The sequence below is a fragment of the Patella vulgata genome, chromosome 4, assembly GCF_932274485.2.
Source record: "Patella vulgata chromosome 4, xgPatVulg1.2, whole genome shotgun sequence".
In the NCBI taxonomy this organism is placed as follows: Eukaryota; Metazoa; Mollusca; class Gastropoda; family Patellidae; genus Patella; species Patella vulgata.
The window spans coordinates 58,879,065-58,904,571 of record NC_065882.2 but is presented as its reverse complement, the minus strand read 5'-3'; the positions used below and the strand labels follow the sequence as shown (position 1 = coordinate 58,904,571).

At 33.4% G+C, this 25,507-nt stretch overlaps 2 protein-coding genes across 3 annotated transcripts; one reads left to right on the top strand and one right to left on the bottom strand.

The window, feature by feature from the left end:
• Positions 1-786: 786 nt before the first annotated feature.
• Positions 787-12,467, top strand: LOC126818153 (amiloride-sensitive sodium channel subunit beta-like). The gene is made up of 6 exons (XM_056100250.1): positions 787-1,149; positions 1,951-1,961; positions 3,211-3,291; positions 4,611-4,702; positions 5,090-5,253; positions 12,447-12,467. The coding sequence occupies exons 1-6, from the start codon at positions 787-789 to the stop codon at positions 12,465-12,467; spliced, it is 732 nt and encodes a 243-aa protein (XP_055956225.1).
• On the bottom strand, positions 10,947-25,486 carry LOC126817431 (dual specificity mitogen-activated protein kinase kinase 5). 2 transcript variants are annotated; one of them, XM_050544406.1, is made up of 21 exons: positions 25,391-25,486; positions 23,555-23,733; positions 23,340-23,388; positions 22,693-22,760; positions 22,263-22,332; positions 21,934-21,974; positions 21,512-21,588; positions 21,086-21,199; positions 20,494-20,533; positions 19,778-19,846; positions 19,482-19,563; positions 18,841-18,951; positions 17,626-17,699; positions 17,303-17,353; positions 16,323-16,394; positions 15,941-15,970; positions 15,514-15,531; positions 15,319-15,351; positions 14,949-15,010; positions 14,591-14,636; positions 10,947-13,600 (listed from the first exon to the last, which is right to left on the bottom strand). In XM_050544406.1, the coding sequence occupies exons 2-21, from the start codon at positions 23,651-23,653 to the stop codon at positions 13,505-13,507; spliced, it is 1,302 nt and encodes a 433-aa protein (XP_050400363.1). In that variant the 5' UTR covers positions 23,654-23,733; positions 25,391-25,486; the 3' UTR covers positions 10,947-13,504. The 2 variants fall into 2 exon arrangements, with proteins under 2 accessions (XP_050400363.1, XP_050400362.1); XM_050544405.1 differs by having other exon boundaries at positions 24,842-25,448.
• Between the last annotated feature and the right edge of the window lie 21 nt (positions 25,487-25,507).

Below are 25,507 nucleotides of genomic sequence, written 5' to 3'. Positions count from 1 at the left end.
GGTTGGCTTACATTCTATGGCGATGTAACTTCTTTTTTGAGGTCTTGTGGTAGCCATCGTGATTTAAAATCAGTTTTGCTATACCAAGTTTTGTCAATTTAACACAAACATATAGTTCCTCTTCATTGACGTATAACGTCAGCTTCCACGGTAGTAATATCGCAGAAACTTGATGATCAATCATTTTGATGGTTAAACTAATCTTGGCAAAGACAAAATGTTTGTCATTGGTAAGATTAAAGGTCGTCTGCTCAGCTCTGAACACAAATTTCTTAAATATATTTTAGGCCGACCTAACAGTATTAAACGAAAGAAAAACGAAAGTCTGATTATTCTGCGATAACGGTAAACATACGGTTCCGGGCAAGCTACTTTAGGTTGCTATTCAACCACCTATAACTGGTTAGCAACTGGACTATGATCGGGTGCATAGCAATATAATGAACAACATAGAAAATTCGTCAACTTATTCCCATGATTAATGGAATGCTACATTTTTGACCAAGTGCCCGAAAATAGTACTCTAGTTAAAACCACCATTCCCGAACCTGTTATTTTATACCCATGAGAATCAATTTCAACATCCTATTTGGAATTGCTTCAAATGGCTGATTTATTAGCATGCTTCCATATAGGTGATTGTTTTCATTAATAATTAAATTATAGAACTAACTCTAATTATATCTGAATATCATTCTGATCTTTCAACAGGACGATGCTGAACCATCAAAATCTCACTATAATGAAGTACTACACGAGAATTCAAGTTATAGTGATTCTGGGTCAATGTCTAACGGCAAGGAACCTTGGACATACGGGAAGATCGGTAGACGATTTGCAGAAAGAACCTCTATGCAAGGAATTCCATATATTCTTCACTCCAAAACCAGATATGCTAAAGTAGCATGGACTTTTATCTTCATGATTGGGACAGGTGCAATGATCTTTCACCTGTACTACCTGTCAAATATATATTTCCAGTTTCCAAAGAAGACGAGCGTTACTCTTGGTTTCGAGTCTTTGTCATTTCCAGCAGTTACGTTTTGTAACGTAAATCCAATGAAAAGAAGTCAGAGAAATTTAGCTAGTGCAGAGCTTCAACAAATACTGGAAGCAGTTAAACCATCAAACGTGGCTGATTTATATAAGGTAAGAAAATTGCATAAATGTTAGTTAGTCAACAGTCTGAATCAGGTTGGCTGGATTTGTGCGTCCTTCTATCCGTTATTCTCACATAATATGTACTACAAAGAACAGAGTATGAGACATAACATTAGATGTTCTGAAAAGAGAAAGCTTACTCTAGATAATTAGCCATATTATTATTATGGTTTGTAACTCTTCAACAACTGATAATTAAAATAGCTAAGTCTCTAACTCAATATCATCCAAAGTCTTACACGTTGAAAATACGAATTATTTGTCAGTTGAAATCAACATTGATGTGATCTTACCAGGAAAGGACAGGCTTCTGATATCCAATATTTAAGACAAAATAAACATTTTACCATTGGTACACGAATCGTGTACCATAGTGCGTTTTAGCGACATTTGCAACAACTGACCAGAAAGAACGAGGCTAGATATATTCAACTAGGGAGCCTACTCAATAGACTGGAATAACCAGACACCAGAAATTGCTATAGGGTTGAGACACATGGCGGATTTCGCTGGACATAACTGATTTGAAATTAAGAGTCAAAACGGAAACAATTGAATGTAAATCAGTTTATATACAATTAGATTACATTATTATATGCGTTGCGACCCATTTGGGTCAATTTCTATGTCCCAAATATTAGCGATTTAGCTCCTTTAACCTCAGAAATAATTTGGTTAGATATTGTACTGCTGAAATGGCATCAACGTAATCAAAGTATCCATGTGATAGGGTAGGAACTCATTCATTTTAGCACCGATATTGATAAAGATATGTAAATACTTTAACAGCACTACCTGATGTAAAAAGCAAGCCATTCAGCGATTGTCATTGTTTCTATGTGACCATAAACTTCAAAGGGTTTAATTCTATTTTATAGACGCCCATAGCCCCGCAATCAGGTAATCTGCCTTCTGGTACTCCTCCTGCTGGACCTCAGTTATCACGCAAGAAAAGATTTCTGGATAGACTAGACGTACCCTTGAACGATTCGAGAGTAGACGACAGGGAATATTTCAACGAGGATGAATGGGAAAACATCGGCACAAGGGATGAAACTGATCAAGTTTATGGTACTTTTATATCATTGTTTAATTCAGAACCCAGGTAAAGTTTATCTGAAAGAGGCATAATATGTTCTACTTTATTGGTAAATGTTTAATAAAAATGCATTATGTGAGATTTAGATAATAGTTTACCGTTTTTGCAATACAGTATACTAGGTTACAAATAGATAACGAAAAATGAAAATATTGAACATTTCAGTCAAATTACTTTTTATTCCAGGCGAAGTTATGAATGTTTGAAATTTTGACAAGATAGTCTTGATTGTCCAGTAACATTATTACGATAATAAATAAAGTCTCGGTTGTCTATTTTATCGTAAAATTATTAAAGGGCGAGGGAGTTACAATCTATCTAAGTCGTCCCATTTTATTTTCTAGAAAGAAGTTTATGGTCTTGTCATGTGAATAAACAGTCTAAATAATATTTTATATAAAAATTAAAGTTAGAATAAAGATCGGCAATAATCAAATTTATCCCTTACATAATGCACCTTTCTTGGTTGGCCTGTAATTAACATCTTATACATAGATTCACCGCCGTTTTTAATTGCAATAGAGAAAGTGTTACACTAAAAGCGTAAATATTATGAATCTTGGACCTTTGAGGGTGGCAGTTCATCACATAATACTTAAATAGGTGCAAAGCCTTTAAAATGGCCCTCTTTTGGCCACTTTCTTTGTAATTACTCGCAAATTACTTATTATGTAAGTCGTTAATACTGGTAAGAAATGAAATGGGGTTTAACGTCCTACTGTTCTGCTCCAGCTGGGCTAATGAAGACAGGCATACTAGTGCAATTATTTTAATAACAATACATTTGTTTGTTGAAAATAAATCATTTGTTCAATTGCAATGTTTTGCAGTTCCGTTTATAACTGATACTACCGTAAAAAATTGTCTAAAACAGGAAAAGTTGTCAGCTACAACACCATAATGGTAATGAATTTTGCAGTTTTGTTTTATTTCATTCAATTATTTTCCAGACGCAAGAGATTAAAGATGGGGCATGACATAGAAGACATGTTAGTTAAATGTTCTTTTGCTGGAAGAACATGCCACCCAGAGTAAGTTAAGTTTAATTCAAATTATTTGACCATTAATGCTTTCATATATGTTAGAGCTATATCTGCCTATACTCTAGGACAATTCGTAACCGAACAATTTTTCTCTGGACAAGTCAGCCGCGGACAACTCGTCACCGAGGCCAGTTCATCCCTAGACAATTCGTCCAAGGACTATTCTTCCCCTAAGGCTATTCGTCGTAAGACAACTCGTCCACATGGCAATTCGTCTCATGACAATTCGTCTCCTGGGACAATTCACCCCATAGGACAATTTGTCCACGGACAACAATAATGATTGTTCCATTATCAAAAAACTGAATAATCTTTACTTTTTATCCTAAATCTTAGTTTAGATGCTAGTTTACATCGTTTGATAATTGGAAGGTCTGGAGCACAAGTGATCTAACAACCAACTAAAATGGTTGGTAGTTAGATCACTTGTGCTCTAGACCCTCCAATTGATAGAATAGCATATGCTCTACATGGTTATTGTTCCATTCTGGTGGCTACATCACTGTTTTGTGACTCAAACCACCTGTGGATAGCTTCTGCCAAATACCTTACAGTTCTATAAAAAGGGGTCATATGTTTAAATGATTGAAAATTGAATGGATTGGGTTCAATAGAATTCACGCCCCCCCCCCCCCACACACACACACAACTTACTTCCACCGAAGGGTCTCAGAATTGGCAGAAAATAGTAGTCTTCAGGCAAGAAAAAAAGGAAAACTACTAACTTCTTCCTCCATTTTGGCTTTCATATTTTTTTTAACAACCAGGGGATGAATAGTTATAGGGAACAAATTTTCCTGGGGATAAATTGTCCTCAGGGCCGAATTATCCGGAATCGAATAATCCTCGGGGACGAATTGTCTGGGAACGAATTGTCGGGGTCAAATTGGTGGGGTATGAATAGTCCCAGAGGACGAATTGTCAGGGTACGTGATGTCTGGGGACAAGTTGTACGGGAACGAATTGCCTGCCTATTGTCTGCCTATTGCAGGGTTGTTTTTTTTTATTATTATTTTGGCTTCAAATGTTATATAAACTATTACTTAGACATATATTCACATGACACGCCTATAGACAGAGTCTAGTAGACAGAGTCTCGATTGTCAAGTATCATTGCTACGATATTAAAAAATCTACACTGTGTCTGCAAACACTGATAACTTCGCTCAGAATAAAGTAATTTGAATGATATTAAATTTCGACATATTCATTTTTCATTATTTATTTTCGAACTATTATAGTAAGATCTGTCAGCTTTTTATCTAAATCTTACATAACCTATCTTTAATAAGCTGTTGTAATTTCAGGAATTTCACGCAAATAACAAATTCCAATTACGGAAATTGTTATACATTACAAACATCTGTATTTAAAAGTCGTCGTAGTGGACCAGATCAAGGTAGGATTTTTATTGTATCATGTTCCTTTTTTTAAACGGGTCCATTGTATTCCATAGAATGTGTATATATTTCAAATAACATTGAAAAGGATCGGGTTTTTTGTTTGGTACAATACGAATTTCATGCCGATTCATTTCACGTAACAGAAGACCCGCCCATTTTAACGAACCAATTAATTGTCAATCAGTTCGAAATGATGTATAAGGGTGACGTAAAACTAAAAGTATTTTTATCATCTTTAATAACGAACAGAAAGAAAGAAATTTTCACAATATAACCTATACTTTCAATGTTGGTTTAGTGTTGTCAATTTAACTGCACTTACTAAAACAGTTCTTCCGGTTTATAACTTCTTGCTCTACTCGAACATTTAAAATATATTAAAGGTCTGGAATTGATGTTTTATTTGGAGAATAACGAGTATATTCGAGGTATAACCAATGGTAATGGGGCACAAGTATTGATTCATGATCGCGATGTGATGCCCCATCCTTATGATCAAGGCATAGCAGTTTCGTCAGCAACAGAAACTATGATAGGTCTTAATTTGGTAAGAATATTTTGGATTCTACTGGAAATATTCCATGGAAATATTCCATTTACAATAATATCTTTATTGATTAATAAGGCAATTTCAAATTTCAAAGATTGTGGCGTTAATCGGACATTTATATATAATTTTATATAAAATATGTCTATATGCATAAATCATATTATGCTATAAAATTGATTATTCAACCGGTATTAAGTTATGTAATGATATGATTTATTTTGTATGAAACATGTTTAAAATTCGAAATGCCACATTTCAGAGGTGGGAACAAGTCGGGGGACTTCGAGTCGAGACCCTAGTCGCCGCACCCCATTATGCCCCATACCGCGACTCAAGTCCTTTGTTCTTTGCAGTGGCGAGTTGTCTTGATTTACGAGTCCGGGTCGAGTTTCGTGTCGCGAGAAATATTTCAAGTCGAGTCGTAACTCGGGTCTTTGATGCAACTTGAATCGGACGCGTGTCCGTTTCGCGGGACCCGGGTTCCCACACCTACCACCACATGTTAATTTCCATAATGTACCATCCGTTCGGAAAGAATCGCCTTGATACTTCTTGAATTCCGTTGCAGTAGTATAGATTGCTTTTGTTTGAACCAATTTCCGATATCTTTCTTTTCGTTTCTTTTTAATTATTGTTGTTTTATTGTAGCTGAGAATAAGTAGAATGGGAAAACCTTACGGTGAATGTGAAAATATTGATGAATTTTGGAAGACATACAGAGTTAAATTTACTAGAACGGTAATTATCAACCAAAGTGTGAACATTTTGTGATTGTTTGTAATAGTTTATTTTTAATATATATATGTATAACATTGCGGGTATAACGACAAGTAAGAAGTAGAGTTTGACGCCTGTGCAATGTTGGAAAGTATGTTAATTTCCATTGAGTCAAGTGGTGTAGTTTGCATTCCCCTGTCCAACCTCGCCTGTCCAACCTCGTGGGTTTTCTCCGGATCCTCCGGTGTCCTCCCACAGCTAAAGACAATTATTGAAATAAAATTGAGCCATATTTTAGCCCCGAAATTACCTGGTTTCCTTTTTTCTCCCACACAATAGGAGACTGTCAATCTAAAAGGGATAGGATACTCTCCGTTCTTAACCGTTTTGTATGTATCATTTACAGTCTTGTCAAAAGTTCTGTGAAGCTAAATTAATCATGGATAACTGTAACTGTACCAACGCTTTTACAGAAGAAGTCAATCTGAAAATTGGTAATACCAGAGAATTACCTGAAAATTGTCGTACAGATAAAGGTACTACTATATACATGTTGTGTTATATCATTATTTCCATCTCTCAGAATACATTTCAGATTGTACAATGATAGAGTTAAAATACTGTCAAGTTGTTTCCAGCGCAATGCAATGATGTTTTAATTCCTATAACCAATACTTTAGATGCGGACTCTAAATCGGATCACCCAGTGAGCAATCTAATACCAAGGGGTTAACACTTTCTAAAAGAAAAAGAATTCGGGTTTTAACCCTCTTGGGTTAGAATAATTTAGTCGTGTGAACCCCCACTTAATGATAGCTGGTCATACGTATTCCGGAAAAAGCAAGCACACTATGCCTCGAGTACGAGTTTAATATGGCATTGGTTGTATATAGCTATAGCCGAATTCACTGTTCCCGGTGTAGATATAATAAAATCCTGTTAAAGAAGTTATCATAACCCAATCCTGACCGAACTATTTTGATACAGTATCGATTAAACATTCAAAAACCTTTGTTTTTTATTTCTAGAGCAGAAATGTTTGATTAAAACTGTACGACGATATGAAAGGGGTGACTTAACATGTAAATGCCATGATCCATGCAAGTAAGTTTATTTCCCAGTATTTATATAAGATTACGAAGATGTCAAAGATAAACGTTTGGTAGCAAAGAAATGATATGGGGTTTAACGTCCTACAGTTTTGCCCCGAGTGGGCTAATAAAGAGGGAGGTACCAATTTCGCAGAGTATTTGAAATACCTTTGAAACTTTGTACTAACTCGAACCTAGTACCAAACTTTTTTTTACAGGAATGTCCGATTTCTCCGCCAATCCTTATATTTTTTATTCTTCAGGGAAACTAAATATATAAAATCATTGTCATCGAGACAATGGCCGTCAAATGATTATGGTGTAAGTATCATTTATTTATTTACAGCTGTTTTCCTCAGAGAAATATATACAATGTATATATAATCTAGATCTCTGTGGTTTACATTTGATTTAACGAGAATTTCTGGAGAAATACAAATACATCTTTGACAATATACTTTATGAAAATGGTATCTGGACAAAGTCCGTATTGCATGATTTAGATACAACGGTCTATACATTGAAAATGGTTGAGGTATATTTTCTTTTTGCTTCGGACAAGATCTAATATAAGCAAAGAAGGCAATCCCCCCCCACCTCTCCAATTATCCATGACCCCATTCCCTTTAGGCCGTAAGAGCTGCAGAGAAGGTAATTTATCTTACGGAAAACACCCAATTTGAAAGTAAATTGTCCTGATTGACATCCGCATCTGTATATTTCAGGAGTTGTTATTAGAGATATTATGCGATAAAAAAGGAGACGATGAATGTAAAGCAATAGAACAAACAAATGCTAGAACACTGGCGTAAGTAGATTAATATATATTTTATTTCGATACGATTCATGCACTCAGTTCCAGACATATCACTTGCTCATTTTATACTCATTAGCAAATCTGGTGCCAGTTATCGTTGCTGTTCGTAGTGTTTAATATTTGCTTCCGACGAGAGAGATATCACAGACAAGATGTCGTATTTGAGAATATCCAGAACATGCACAGGAGTACCTGGAATAAGCCCACTATGTTGAGCAGACGTTAAGCCAGTAACCGACCATCTAGAGCTTGAAGCGCGACACCCTGTATCACTAAGCCACCCCAACCCTTAAAATGTGAGTTTCATCGGGATCATCCTGGCGGGTGCCAGTAGGTCATTGGTCTTTATATAACACCCATGACTTTATTTGTCCTGGCAAGCATTTGTCGAAACGTATACCCTTTCAGGTAAACAACACTAATTAGCTCGTTGATCGCTGCCAATACTTTGTGTCGTTGGGAAATTGTTTTCTAAAGTTTTGTCTTTATATTTCAGTCAGAATTTTGTCAAGTTGAACATTTATTTTGAAGATTTAAATTATCAAAATATTACAGAAGGAGCGGACTATGAGGTATGCTTAATTAATCTATAGCAGTGTAAATGCCCCTCCCTCCACCCACACACACACAAAAACAACAACTCGAAAAAGCAGTCTATGCATCTATTGGTGGTCTTTGGTCGGAAGATAATATTGTGTGAAACAAATGGTGATCAGTACAATACGACACAAACTATAATACGATAATAATATGTATCACAGTCTTAGGATACATAACTTATCAAAAATAACTAGCACATTCTTCATATGGTTATATTTATATGCACATATTCTGATTGAGGCTGTCGCTTCAAGATGACTGCCATTGGAAGATTCAAAGCTTAATGTCCATTGGGGAACCAGCAAAGGGTATTGTGGTAGTGTGCTTGATGGGAATTTCGTATGATAGTAACATATGCTACATGTCTGCTACTTATGGGTGAAAAAGTTGTTTATTGATAATGGTTTGCAAGGAGGTATAGAAATATACACCTTAACTATATCACTGCGTATTTGGTATCCTTTTAGTAACTGTTTATGTCCAAATCGATCTTAGAGGCAGACACACAAACTAAGTCGAAGCTTCCATAATTTTAACAAGCTTTTTTTTTATCTTTTTATTCCAGGAATCACAATTTGCGTCTGATATTGGTGGAACAATCGGACTCTGGATTGGATTATCAGCTTTGAGTATGATGGAGGTTTTCCAGTTTTTAGCAGAGTTAATTGGTCACATGTGTTGCGGTAGAAAACCAAACAAACATAAAAATAAAAAGAAACCAGAAATTCATATGGATCGACGCAATGAATTAAACGGACATCATAATAATAGTTTTAAATATTAATTATTGTAGTTGTTAATATTATGTACACTTTATGCAAGTCCTGGTTTTAAAATGCAGATTTTTATATAGTATATATACTTAATGTAAATAGCCTGTAACCGGTGTTATGGTCATTAGTAGTGTGATTTATTCTGTATATATTATTGTTTACTTACATGTTGTACTTATTTACTATATAATTGTTGGTAAATAACCGTGGATCGTTGGCGTTGCCATTTTGCCTAAATGTTGTGTAATAATAAATATTAGAGATAAATTTCGTAATTTAAAAGTAAATATTATGTGGGGTTTCTTTTCTTCACTTTCGGGGAGAGAGAGAGAGAGAAATGGGGTTTAACGTTCACTCGACACAAACTAGGTCATTTCGGAACTAACACACGGTTCAATTTTATTTCCATAATTCGCTTGCGCGTATGGGTCTTTAGCAGTGGGAGGAAACCGGAGGACCCGGCGACCCTTCTCCTTGTAAAACCGAGGAATCGAAACCACGCGAGTTGACTCAATGACAAGACTTTATGGTACAGCGTGCACGTGCTAACCATTCAGCCATCCAACCCCCTTCACTTTCGGGTCCGGACAATTTGTGAAGTCCGTCAAGATCCTTCCTTATCTCTCAATAAACCAACCCACCCAGATAACTTCGAAATATTCGACAGAGGTTCTTCTGTTACCCAACATGAGTCAGAGATTATTGCCCATATAATATATTATAACGTACAGTGATGTATAGCAATACTAAAAGATGTATTATATAAGATTAGGATAAAGAGCTGACCGTTCTTGCTACAATAGTTCCAAAATAGAGAATTCAAAATGAATATATTGAAAGCTTCATTCAAATTGTTTGAAGATTTGACAAGCTGTAGCACAGATTGTTTAATATCGTTGCAACGTTACTGGTGAATCCGCCTATTTCCCAATTATTAAATTACATCATTAAAATGGCAATCGTATTTCAATCTGTTTAAATCTCCGCCACCCGGTTGTCTATAGAGTTGATTATAAGCTTGTCATGTGAATAAATGTTTATATAAATAATTTATATAACATTTGAAGCAAAATAAAAACCTGCAATAGGCAGATTTAGCTCTTACATAATACATCTTTCAGAAACGCCCGGTTATATTTTCTGTACCAAAATAACGCCCGCAAATATTGATTCCAAATTCTGACACCTGTGGAGGGTGAGGCAGTTTCTGATTTATCCATTCCTTTGGGTCTTTTGCCGGTGTTAATACATGTGCGTGTTAATTCTTCAACACACATCTGTGTAGGTTAAATCTGACAAGGAGCTACCCACCTTGTTCTTTGTCTTCTCCTTGTGGTGACGCTCTTCGAAAAAGCCTAATTTAAGACTCCGTCAATTCAAGCCCAATCGACATGAAAATTAGCATGCTTCTTCTTTGAACAATTCTGCATCGATTTGTTGGTGAATTAGATCTTTGAATTTCATCCAACAACATGGTCAGTTCCTGGTTCATATTACGATCGTACTTGTTTTTAATTTACATCCGAACAGACATACATTTCGACAAGCTCAGGTCGTTTAAAAATATTCATTGGTAGTTCATTATCAAATGAGAAATCAGGTGGTAAATACTGTTTTGAACCTGACCATATCCAGTACAATTAAATCTTAAATAATGTGCCATTATTAAGTTAATTACAATAACACTGAACATTATACATAACTCACTTTAATTACAAGTAATTATATTCTTACTAAATTATAACAATTTAATTGTACATTTACATAACGTATATAAAAATATCAGACAGTTTAAGAATCATTTGACACTAATTTTATATTTATACATCAAAATGTCAAAAGCACTTAAATGATGTCCATCGCAATTACAAATCAACTTGGGAGCACTAGGTCTAGTTGGAATATTATACTATACATCGAATATTAAGTTGTGGAATATTTGTGGGCAAATGCATAGAGGAGAATTTCTGTACAATCGGATAGGAACGACTGACACAGAATTTAAACTGTTGATTTTCACTGAAAATGAACTGTTTCGTAGTTATCCATCAGGGACTAGATAAATATTTATCATACAGTAAAAAGATCAGACGTACACCATATATAATAACGATCCATTCTACCATATAATGTACTGAGACGCAATGATTTGCCTTGAAGAGCTGGCGAACTGAAGTGGAATGATTGTAGGCTGGACATTTACCGACATAAGAAAATCAACAACAACCAACGGAGGTCATAACAAATTTACAGTGAAACGTAAGCACAAGGGGTAAAATCAAGTCAGTAACGTTTGTATCCAGACACACAATGGAGGCGATAAATACTACTTCCAGCTGACAAACATTTTGCCATTGGTGATTCTGAAAAAAACGACGTTTAGTATCGTACCACAGCTGCTCGAATAGGGATAGTTCAGGAATTGCTCCAGCGTAATACGTAGTCATAGAGAGCGTAGTTGCCGAGGAACAGCGTCAGTGCAAATTAATCTCTAGTTGAAAGTGTCTGCAGCAAACGATCAAAAAATTGGGTCGGAAACTCGGGTACTCTTGCCTCTTGAGTTAACGCAATATCGCGTTCTCGGTGTTCAGGTGTCAACATAGGCATACAGTAACAGTTGTACTGACCTGAGCATTCTGAAAGACACATTTCATATCCCCATGTCTGCACCATAAAATCTTGATATTCGACATTTCAATTCTGTTGAAATCAAATGTTTGTGTTTTAGAAAATTGATCTGTGTGGCGTTTACACCATGGTGAAAACATCACTGTCATGTGATATCGTCGTGATCTGATGTTGTTACATTCAGAATACAAGATTAAAGTGTATCTCTAAAACTAGACTAAAATCAAATGCTAGGTTTTCATTGCGTTTCAGTACATATATACACTTATTCATACAATTATTTAACAATCACATAATTCCTTTACAATAAAACTTGAAGAATTACATTACAATATTATGGAGTCAACATTATAGCTATTTTAAAAGAATACATTTTTAAAGAAATAAATAACAAGGCTCCATTAATGGTTTCTATTAAAAGCAAAATATTTACCTTACAGTAGATCGAACCTGCGATCTTTAAATCATAAATAATAACATTCTCACAGATTACAATTGGCTTGAATTTCACAATTTAAAAGCGTACCTGAGCTTGATACCAAAAACTGACTTTTAATATTTCAGAAAAGTATTACAATAGCTTAAGGAAGAGTAATAACACTCTTCATTATTACTTATTAAATTAAAGTAATAATATTAAAGTGTAAGATTCTGTTACATTTAAAGTGTTTGCTATTTGGGGCCATAGTAACAGATACAATCTATTTAAAGCTTTGCTATTGGGGGCCATACTAATATAATATACTATCTGTTTTAATAAATCAAATCTGTATCTGTGAAAATTACCTGTGAAAATTAGATATGTTTAATTAATATTCAAGATCAGACCATATGAAAAGCTATTTGGAAATGAGGTGACCCATAATTGTGAATAAAATACTAAGAAGAAATTACTAAATATATTCCACAACACCCCACAAAAATTCTTCTTCCTTACTGGCAGTATTTCTCTTAATCACATTATCACATTCTTCATTTAAACAAATGAAAGTTACAAACTGATCCCCTAGGTTTAAGATCTTCTAAATTAAAATAACAATACATGTACTTAAAACATGATGCAGCTTCTTATTAATATGTTAACACAAATCTGGGTAAATTATTGCATTTTGATTAAGCTTATCTAGGAATTTAAGGCTTTTTAAAACATTTTGTACCTGGATAAACCTGTCTATAAAATAGACACCTGCACAGTAACAAGTTCCTGACATACTTAAATTTTTGGTTGTTTTCCAGCTTGGTTACGAAGAAAATACTAGAGGTTACTCTAAACCAGTTAAATAACTCCAATAAACTATTTTCAGTTTAATCTTTCAAGTAAGGTTGTTCATAGGACAGTTCTTCACATATTGGCCTCTAAGTTTGATTAGTAAATTTGAACAAATTTTTTTTTTCACAGACACAGTAAAATTTGTGCAACACTTCATGAGGATATCATTAAAACTTCCAAATTTCCAAAATCATATTACACAAGTATATAGTGAAAATATCTAAACCTGATACAAGATTATTGCATTCATATTTGTCAGAAAGAATATACATGTAGTCCATACAGTATCAATATCAATTGACTATCCATAATTACACTTCAACAGATACATAAATTATTGTACATCACTGTGCTAAGATTTAGAACTTCTCTCTGATAAAAACTGTTTTAGCCATTCTGAAACTAGTTGTGCATTACCATTTTCATTCCGTTTAGTAAATGGATGTGACTGAAACATAAATAAGTGAAAATAGTGTTATCAAAGACACAATCATAAATATTCTAACTAAAAATATAAACATTGAGCTTGCCTTATTGACTATTAGCCCACTAGCAGCAAAATCACTCTGTTCAAACTAAATCTTTTTCAACAGCTAGATTTAAAAAATCTATTATGATCTCAGTATTCTAAACTTTAAAAATAAAAATGTGAACAAAAAAATAATGTATTCAAAGTTTAGCAAAAGAAAAGTTTGAAATTCAATAGGGTTCTTCAGAATGCCCAAGTATGGGTTTTAAAATTTCCATTGTTCTCTATCACGTTCACATGATTTCCAATCTGATTAAAATACAGATCTATATCTTGTTTTGTTTTTTTATACTTTCGATGGCTTCTACTACATGAAGACCTGACCAGTTGTAGTTCTAGGTCACATCAGAAGTCATACGAGAGGCGTTTGCCTCTATGACATCAGACATTTGATTAACCGATCAGTGTGGGATGTTTCTAGTAGGATTCTCACAGTTCCATGCACTGCACACCAAGAACTCATCGCAACAGACTGTTTAATTGGCTAATCCCTCGCATCATCCAGAACACGGGTTATATAACACCTCTTTCAGATTCTAGAGTAGTAAAGACAAGTAAAACTAAATTTTGAACTATAAAAAACAAAATGAAATAGGATCTGTGTTTTAATCAGATTGACATGATTTCATGAATACGAAAGTAAATGGGGTAAGTAGTAGCCTATGTATTAAAGATTTTTGATGGAGAATAGTACAATTTTTGAAGTAAAGTAGTACATATTAACAATTTCAAAGTAAAGTAACACATATTAACAATTTTTGAAGTAAAGCAGCACATAATATTAACAATTTTTGAAGTAAAGTAGCACATACTAACAATTTTGAAGTAAAGTTGCACATATTAATAATTTTTAGACCATCTGTAATATTTTGTTTATAAATAAATACAAATTACATCAAATAAACTTACTAGAAGTTGTGCCACTGCTAATCTTTGTCTTAAATCTTTCTGTAAACTATAATAAATAAATAAACATTTATAGATAATGTTTTCTAATCTATCACAGTACTGGTAAATAACCATAACTATGGCAACTACCATCACTTATTTTGCTATATTACAGAATGAAATGCACATTAAAATTAATGCAAGTGATGGATGGTAAATCACTTTTAAATAATTTAAAACATTCATTTCTTCCTCATACTAATTTCTTTATAGTAAGTAGTGAAAAGACTGTGTATAATATATAATCCTTTCAGTTCGATGACATACAGTCAGTTGAGTTCACATATCAAATACAATTCGAAGAAACCTGTCAACTTACCATAGATTTACAAAATGCACAAAATTTGCTGAAAAATTCTCTGGGGGTAAGGTCATTGGGCTCTAGAAACAAAGAAAATAATTATTCCTACTTTTAAAATACAAATTTACCATAAAACCATTTATTCATCAAAATCAACAAGGTAAAAGGTGTCATGATTCAAACAAACATAAAATAATAATTAAAGATTTGACAGCACATTCTGGATTATAAAACTTACATATCAGTCTGAAATTTCATTGTTTTTTTTTACGTAATAAATTATGAAGCTAATGACAACTTATTTTGACATAAAAGTACTACATACTTCCAGTCCATATTAATGTATAACCTTGTTACTATGTTAGACGTACAAAATAATCCAGCTTACCTCCATAATAATACAACCCATTAACTCAAATGGCTAAAATTAAAAACAATACAGATATAATATACTTCAAATATGAAATAAATGGATTGGATTCCCAGGCTTGTTAACTCTAAGCTATGGTTATTTTACATTAAAATACTCTATAATATATCAGTCTATGTTGTTGTTAATAAATGAGTATAGAATCATACTTACAGTCATATCAATTCTAAACTGAAAAGGAAAAAAAAAAGATGTTTCAAAGAAGTTACAATATAATTTAGTTTTTAACATGCATTGACTATCACATGTCCAAAATATACATTTCTATATTGATTATCAAATTGTTAGTTATCACCCTATCTGTAGTATGTGAATTATCAGCTTTATTTGATATATTAGCCTATTCATGTCATGGAAAAGTAGACCACTGTTAAGGCGGCTCCTATCTATTGTACATCCATGTAAATTCCATAATTATTAGACAGTTTTAAGTGTTTTCAAGACATGTATATACATCCAAAGCAAGAGTTTTTATTGTAAATATTCTTCAAATCAAATAAAAACTACCAGTATATCTTAAGACTAAAATAACATTCTGATTTCAGCTGGAAATATCAATGAAATAATATACAATACTTACAGAAGGGAATGGTAGTTTGCCAGTAACTATCTGTTTAAAACAAACATATCTTATATTATTACAGTTTAAAAACACAGACTATTATAGTTAATATTCCACAAATGAAAAATATCTTTGCTCAAAGTTTTAAAGACAGTTATGTGTCTAAATACACTGATTTGAAAATATATTTAAACTTCTGAAAAAAATAAGTTGGTAACTAAAAACATGAGCTATGAATTGGAAACTATATTCAATTTCAAATACTGTTATTACAAACTAGGGCCATCAAGTGTTTGTTGCATTTCTCATTTACAGGTTTCTTTATTATTTCATTTATAGTTTTGGGTAGTTTCCAGCGTTCCAGGTTATAAAATAGTTAAAGTATATTGAATATAATTACCTCAAATAATGAAACACCTAAACTCCAAACTTCAGCAGGTATTCCATACTGGTTACCCTGTATTCTCTCTGGCTGAAATCATAAGACACATCAAATATAAAATAAGGTATATAGTAGGTGGTTTTGAGTCTATCATTTCTATTTAACAGGGCTTGCCACGAGCAAATTGGAGGCGAGTAGATGACTACTCACGCAAATATAGACTTGCGCGAGTGAGGCGAGTACATGTATTTACTCACGCAGAATGATGTGCGTGAGTAGCCATTTAAATTTCATGTGCCTAATGGCAATGCTCTTGTCACTTCGGTGGAAGCGGACGTTGAATAAAGCTATTTCACACACAATGACAATGCATACTCTTTTATTTCCTTGGCAGTAATATTATCTGTAAATCGTCTTCCCATGACAAGAACGTTGCAAGAGAAACTGGGCTTCCCTTTGCCATCGTTGGCGTGCTGAGGGGATTCGGGTAAAGCTTAGAAAGGTAAAAGAACAGGAAAAAAAAATCTATCCCATCAATTTGCAGAAAAGATGCGGGATCGAAAGAATTGCTAATAATAGAAACGACAACATGCGCTCAATGTTTGATTATCCAGACACGGCAAAGGACATCCACTTAAAAACCGTCTGGCAGTACGCGTCTCAAAGTATTTTTAGTAACAACAGTTGGCACTGGAAAGACACGCCGCGTGCGCAATAGTGCATCGATATGAAGGCATACAAATTGTTTACAGCTTTTTATATTACGATATTCAATTATTTCTGATTAAATTATTTTTTTATATTTGCGCGAGTACTTAATCACTCACGTAAATTTGGTTTTACGCGAGCGTAGCGTGCGCGCTAGTAATTACTCGCGTCCCGTGGCAAGCCCTGTTTAATATTTTTTATAAAATTCCAGCTACCAGTAATAAAGACATTTTACTTATATACACAAGATCAACAACAAAATGAATGAATTATACAATTATTTTACTTACAGCCATGTAAACATTGGTACCAACAAATGTTGTAGCTATAGATTTTACCAACTGAAATAACAAATTGTGATGTTATACAACAAGTATATCTCTCTTTTTAATTAAAATCTGAAATGATCTAACTATAAAGTTAGTCACATATTATGTGCAACACATCAATCTATTTCTAAGATAATGTCCTATTTTCATCAAGACAAACAAATAGTCATACAGGTTATCTTGGTCTGCACATGACAGGCTTTAATTTCTCACAAATATTAGCAATGATACTTTGATTTGTAAATACTTTTTAGGGCCGATTTTATGATGTTTATCAAACATACCTGTGTACTAACACCAAAATCACATAGTTTAACCTGACCAGCAGTATTTACTAAAATATTGGATGGTTTAATATCTGAAATTATAAAATCATGAATAAACATTTAAAGAGGAAATCGTGATATTGAGCTGAATGGAAATAATCACTAGTATACTGACATTGTCATCCAGGTCAGACAAAATGAGCCAGTTTTGTTGACTATTAATATTATGTACCTTTAATAGCTAAACAATTAAAAGGTTAGATCTATCTCTTAAGGTCACCTTCAGATTTGGTCAAAGGTCGCGAGTTGTATACAGGGCTAGCGCTAACCCTAACCCTAAGCCTAACCCTTACCCAAACCCTAACCCACAATCTCCTCAACAATCACGTGCCCCAACTTTATTTACATCTCAGTGACCTTGACGAAATCTGGAGGTGACCTTAAGAAATAGATGTAGCCATTAAATTAGATAACATGTAACAAATACAGAAACCATCGAATCTCTATTAGACTAAGAGTCATAATGCTCCATTTAATACCATTCTACCTACAGAGATATATTAAACTTATCCACATGGAAACTCAATGGAGTTCAGTTAACTTCATAAATGTAAAAAACTTAATATTCATAAATATAAACTGACAAAAAAGTAGTGTAATATTAAAGGGCCAATCCCGATAATATGTTGGACAATAAAACTGCATAATTTTGTGTTAAAATTCCTTAAAATCCTCTACCAAAGGGCTGAGCAACTAACTTAATATTTGTGATACGTTTTCAAACAACTTAAACCTGTCGGTCTTCATCTGGAAATGGAGACCGGTGTTCCAAACTGTATTATGCGTCTTCTGGATAAACCAGACTTTTATTTTATAAAAATAATGTGTAGGTGAAATTTACCTTTCGTTATCAAGTACAGCACCTGGGTCATTCATTGTATAGACCTCTTAAGGAATGGGAATCGATTATCAGGTCACCCAATGAAAAAATGACCAGAAATCTTAAAAGGGTTACGTGTCCGGATAAGCATTTATGACGTTCACGTCCAAATGACTAAATATTGTGAGCTGAATTTTTGAGACTAGGTAAACACACCATTCCTCTATATTTTGGCGCTTAAATTTCAAACGTACTCGGACTTTTATTTTTGAGACCATGTTCAAATCGGGATAGTCCCTTTAAGTTCAATTTAACAGAGAAATGTTCCTATGTAACTGGCACTGTATTCTTACCTCTGTGAAGGATTTTAAGATTCCACATGTAAATTAAACCGTTTATAATATGTGCTGACATGGCACTTAATACATTTTCAGGAATAGGTATATATCTATCTAAAGATCCACCTGAAACATAAACATAAATCAACATACTAATTGTTGAATAAATTTGAGAGGGCAATAATAAGCTTCTTTTGAGGGTAAAAATTTTGTTTTCTTTTAATGTGGGCAAATATTGTTGACACCTGACACTGGTTAGATTTTTTAGTACATATCTTTCACATTTTCATGAATTGTTCATCGGGTCATATGGTGGAATTTATATTTCAATCGCAAATGTGATACAGGACAAAGCTCCTTATGGAAGTTTTCAAAGCGTACTTGGATTCTTTAAAACTTGTTTTATAGGCCTTGCTGACATTGATTTTAGAAGCTATGACGTAGTTTGGGAGAATTTGTTTCTAGTGGTCATATTAATTAGGTGATCTAACAAGTCACAGTGACCTACAGTGTTAACTAGAACAGAACAATTATGCAGTTTTTTTTACTTTTAGTGAAAGAAGAAACTGTCTTTATTTGGGTGATAAAATATTAAGTTGTGGGGAGAAATCAAAATGGTTATTAAAGTATCTAAACAAATGATCAATTTTACATACCATCCATATATTCTGTACATATAGATATTCTATTTTCAGTAAAGAAGGCACCATAAAAAGCAATAATAGATGCTGAATTACACTGGAAAATAATAATATCATCATATAATTCATGTCCTGTGTTTATTTTTGACAGTTTGGCTCAACTGAAATCGCCCCCCCCCCCCCACACACACACCCATCCAACACCCACCCCAGACAAATACTAAATAAATACAAGGTTCCTTACTGTTTAATTTGTACTGGCATTGGCATTTGAAACTTAGGACAAGATAGGACAATTTTAAAAGATTTACCTTATGTAATATTTCCATCTCTAATAAAATCTGTTTCTGAACTGTTGGTGTCAAATCTAATTTTATAATCTACAAGTATGAAAAAATATCATTTATATCTCTATTTACAATATTTATATGAAGAAATAAAACATTAGCACAATAGTACTAGTAATACATTATTTGTTCTAGGTTTCTTATTCAAATACTAAATTGATAAATCTCATCAGGAATATAATAAAAGAATTTCAGTATGCACCTTTTAAATTTGGAATAGGATTCTACAAACTATATTGTGAATAATAATAGAAGTTTTATTTGCTTGTCAAAAAATAGAAATGAAATGAAATGGAGTTTAACGTCCTACTTTTCTGCACCAACTGGTCCAATGAAGACGGGCATATGCCATACAGTGTGCTATGAAGGAAATTTTGGCCGAACAGTGGCAGTATGGCATACGCTTATTTTGAATTGTAACAATCAAGGGTTCTTTTACGTGCATGTCAATGTGCACATGGGACCTTGTTTTTCGTCTCATCTGAACGACTAGATACTGTTCCTTGTCAGGCCCTCCATCCTGCACCACTGACAAGGGGAAATCACATCAGAAAATTCCAAGGTACTTTCTCGTCGAACACCTGGACAGAACCTGAGATCTCCGTGTTAGCTAGTCAGTGTTTCACTCCCTGAGCCACTACGGCTCCTGTTCTTTATTAGAGTATTAAATGTCTTATTACCTTGACTGCCATCATCAATTTAGTGGGTTTGTGAATAGTTCTGGAAAACACAATGAAAGTTCAAATAAATGGGAAAAGTCATAAAGTCTAATGTTAATTTATCGTTATCAAAATTGACCAGCAGTTAAAATTTTGTAGTGGAAGTCCTGAGGAGATAGACACAATGATCAAAAAAATATCTGAATCGTAATAAATGCTGATTTCACACAGCCATTATTTGAATTTATGGCCATTTGTAGTTTTATTCGGAAGGTATAATGGATTTGATTTTTTAGGGTCAGCAGCTATCCTGTCTGAAGGCTGAAATTAGGAGTTTATAAGTGCAGCTTGATTCAGAGAGTCTCATAGGTCAGGTGACATTTCACTACAATTTCGGGGGTATACTATTTACAATAGTCAAGGAGTCAACCTGTGCAACACTGGGTCAACTGCTAGTAGTAAATATTTTTGACTTTTTGAGATATTTCTGAACCATTTGACTGGTTGGCCTTCTAACTTTAAACTTAAGATATTTTTCTATACCAGAATTAATCATTGTTTATTGCAAAGGTTTAAAGCATTTGCTAAAAATGAAATAACATTACTAGGTTACCTATTGACTTGTCCACCATTGCCAGAACCTAATACTTCCATATGCTGTAAATCATCTTCTTTAATATTTCCACAAGATAAGATCTGTTCTATACTATTATTTGACTGACTTGTACTGTAATAAAATAATAACAATGTTATCAGCTAACATTAGTGCCATTTGTAGACAAATTAAATATTACTAAAATCAATCAAATCATAAAATCAATTAATACTAAATATCTAAAGGTCATATTGGGGTTTCAATGGGTATATTACATTAATATCTAAAAAAAAACACCTTTTCAGCCATTATTTTTGCTAAATTCAATTAGGCTATAATCATAAAAAATCTCAGAGTAGTTTATTGCAAAATATACAAATTAAGATTTTTGGGAGGGAGAATCAGAAACTGAATAGATGTGAAATTAGTAAATATAATTCCTACCTTTCTATTTTGGTTGGTTCTGCTTCTGCTGTTGCCATCTCCTGATCACCTGTTGATTCTTGTTTCGTTGTCTTGATCTTTAAACATAGAAATGTGAGTGTCAGAAAAGTTTCAAAAATCTATCATATTAATTAACTCTGTACATTTAACTATGCAAACAGACAAATAATGCAGGGAAATTTATGATTGTAAAAAAAAGAAAGTGAACTAGCCCTTTCTTATGCCTCAATGAAAAATCTCACAGGGCATTACAAAATTTTCTGTATTGTGTTCACAAGGCTTAACAGTCAAAATGTGAAAAAGGAGTTTTAAAATATTCCATCAAGAATTGTGTCTTGACAGGCTGACAACATGTCAACATTAAATGTGGGTATATAAAAATAAATAAATCACTATAATCTTTAAAACCAATTAATAATTACCTTCAAACCATGAATATTCCTATTTTGTGACGTTTTTCCCACTGAAAATAAAAGTTTTGTATTTCTTAGCTTCGATATTGAGTGATTAAGACTAATTTGGTATCCATATAATTTCAAAAGTCAAAAATATGTGCTATTTAACGTACAAATTTGTTATTATGCATTTATGCATAGTCTTGCTTCTATGAAAAAGATAGTCAGATAATGATTATTACAATGTTTGTTAATAGAAACCAGTGTAAACATAAAATGACCATGAGTTTAAACTGATCAGTTTGGATACCATTAATTATGCTTGGTCTAAAACTATATACTTATCTTTTACTTACATTTGGGGTAAATAATTAAAGGTGGAAATAATCCTCTTGCTAAATCTTCCTCACTTAATTCACAAAAATACTGAAAAATTGTAAATACATCATTATAAGCTTCTGAAATTTCCCTATAGCAACCCACTCAAATCTTTCTTTTTGTGTCATCAACCCACTCAAATCTTTCCTTTTGTTTCAGCAACCCACCCAAATCTTTCGTTTTGTTTCAGCTACCCACCAAAATCTTCCGTTTTGTTTCAGCAACCCACCAAAATCTTACATTTTGTTTCAGCAACCCACCAAAATCTTTCGTTTTGTTTCAGCAACCTACCAAAATCTTTTGTTTTGTTTCAGCAAGCCACCAAAATCTTTATTTTTGTTTTATAAATTTGAGGGGTGTAATATTATGCAGGTTAATCTCATTTTGAAATTATTAATAATAACTTACATCAGAAAACATTGATTTCATTTCTTCTTCACCTCTAACTGTAACTTTATCACCTTCTTCATCTTCATCTAATTAAAAAAATATAGCAATAAACTGTACATAATGTTCATGATATAAATTCTTAAAGATTGGGTCCCCGCCTTGTCCTCCTTTTGGCAATGACAAATTTTCTATAACCATACGATGCTGAAGTTTTTAAAGTTATAAAAAATCTCAACCCAAAAATTGTCTGTTGTATTGATGCTTTCTCACAAACATGATTGTGGAGTAAAGTGGGGCTTATGCTGACCTTACAACAGAGAGCAACTGGCTTTTTGGCAACTGTGAGCAACTGTCTTCAACGGACTTCAACAGAAAAAGTTCAACCCAGTTGAAGCCAATTGTCCACGTTTAACTTTCTGCAACTTGCTTCAACAAGCACACTTGCAACTGGCTGAAAGTAGTTGCTACCATTTGCAAAGTCAACATAAGCCCCGCTTAAGGGCCAGTAGACACATGGATAAAAATAATTGACAGCAAAATACAATTACATTTCAAAAGGAACAAATAATAATGATCAAGAATTCTGATTGAATTTAAAAGGCAGTAACTAAATATGTTTTATGTAACTAATATAGGTATAATGTACATGTATATGTTTTACTTACATTCAAATGCTGTTATGGTTGTATTTGGTATTAACTGGGAAATAACCTCCTGTATAAAAGAAGAAATGTGTGTAAATAATTGTATCTCATTCTCCAAAATTTATTGAAGCTGTCTTGATATGTAATTCCAAACAATTCTTAAAATTAGATGTCTATCCATATATATTAGTATATAACCGGCGACAAATAAAAACATGAAAAGTGTGAGCCATTACCAGTGTTTGTTGAAATGTGACTTCTTCAGGTTGAACCATCCAGTCCATGTCCTGATCACCTTCAACATGAATTCTCAATGTAAATGGGGGTTCATTCATCTTTATATCTTCTTACTGGTCAAAGATATTTACATTATTTTTTTGTAATTGAATGAAACACCTCAGCATCACCATAATATCTAAAATAAAAGAATTAATGTAGATTAGTTGATGGCTATATATGTACATGTATATAAGGAAATCAGAACCATATATTGTGGATCAAGAAATGTTATACGTCATGTACGTTTGACAAACATATGTAAAAACGATTGGAAGGCCAGTAAATTACACTTGTAAAAAAAATTTTATTATTCATATTCATCATTTCATGTAAAATCTTTGAAATAAAATAATAGAATACCATAAGATTTTAAATAAAACAGAAAACTTTTATGGATATGATAATCGTACATTTATCAGTGGGTATGTTATACTATCATGACATCATCAGACAATATAAAGACTTGTTTACTGGCAATTAGCCTACCGTAGATTGCAAAATGTTGGAAATTTCAAATTTGAAGAAATGTACATAATACATAGACTTGTTTTGTCGATAGATTCTGCCAAGAAAAAGAAGCGAGACGAGATAAAATAGAAAAAGACAGATATTCCTATTAGAATTTCAACTTTTGGAATATTATAGTTTGAAAGGGCTTCCTATGATCAAATCATGCCCAGGACTTTAACCAAGCTTCCAAAGTGATTACAACTTCAGGTAGTTTGTGGTTTCCCCTAAATAGCAAAGTGTTTAGACTGCAGATAAATCCATTTCCTAACTGTATCCATATCAATTACATGTAAATCATCAGGTATGCCCTGTTAACACCTGCTGCTCTAGTTCCGTTTCACCAGGATCAAAGGTACAGGAAAGTTTCAGACAAGTCAAAATTATATCCAAGCAAACATCTAAAATGCTCAGAATAATTTATTTATAGTTGTGAATGTATCTCCACTTTGTTAACCAAGATTTTAGACTTAGTCAGTTCATAGGCATTGTCCATGTGTCCACTGATTATTTTTACAGGCTATGATGTTGTATCATTCATAGACAGTATGGTAGGCCTACAAATGATCAGAGAGACCTTTTTGAGAAAAAGACGCCTGTCTGGTCTCATGGTTATATTAGTATTATTAGTCAAATTTCATTTGGATTTTCGCTAACCTCTGGCACCTAGAAATGGACACAAATGGGTCGCAACACATATAATAATGTAATATGAATATATATATAAACTGATTTACATTCAATTGTTTCTGTTTTACTGTTATTTCTATTCTAATCAGTTATGTTCGGCGAAATACACCAGAAGTCTCAATCGATTGGCAATCTCTAGCGTCTGGTTATTTCAGTCTACACTGATAGTATTTATTGCGCATGCTCTCCAGATAAGAATATGGCGTCACTGTTTGACATGATTTGGGGAATATGACGTCTAGGCTAGCTAGTCTCGTGCTTCGAGTCCCTTGTTACAAATAGCGCTGAAACACATTATGCCAAATTATGGTACACCAATTGTTAAATGTTTATTTTCACTTAGATATTGGATATCAGAAGCACATCTTTTCCCGGTAAGATCACAACATCAATGTTGATTTAAATTGCCAAATAAAAACTCGTGTTTTCAATGTCGAAGACTTTTCAAGTCTTTTGTTTTGGTTTGGATGATATTGAGTTAGAGACTTAGCTACTTTAAATAAAAGAATAGTTTTGGTGACTGCACGATCGCGACCACGGTGATTTTGCACTGTGTCCGTATCAAATACTCAATAAAATATAAATGTAGATCGTACATCTATTTACAAAACTTGTGTGTTTTGTTGTTTACTATATGGAGGCGGCCATTTTCTTAACTACTTCCAGTTCAATGAAACCGGATTCAGTTTCCCAGTAGTCTCGATTGTCCAAAG

Coding starts and splice junctions, on each gene's coding strand:
- LOC126818153 (XM_056100250.1), top strand. CDS start 787: ATGTCTAACGGCAAGGAACCTTGGACATACGGGAAGATCGGTAGACGA. Junction 4,703..5,089: donor TCGTAGTGGACCAGATCAAG/GTAGGATTTTTA, acceptor AATATATTAAAG/GTCTGGAATTGATGTTTTAT. Junction 5,254..12,446: donor CTATGATAGGTCTTAATTTG/GTAAGAATATTT, acceptor TTAATATTTCAG/AAAAGTATTACAATAGCTTA.
- LOC126817431 (XM_050544406.1), bottom strand. CDS start 23,653: ATGAATGAACCCCCATTTACATTGAGAATTCATGTTGAAGGTGATCAG. Junction 21,200..21,511: donor GAACCAACCAAAATAGAAAG/GTAGGAATTATA, acceptor ATTTTATTACAG/TACAAGTCAGTCAAATAATA. Junction 16,395..17,302: donor GTACCAATGTTTACATGGCT/GTAAGTAAAATA, acceptor TTATGATTTCAG/CCAGAGAGAATACAGGGTAA.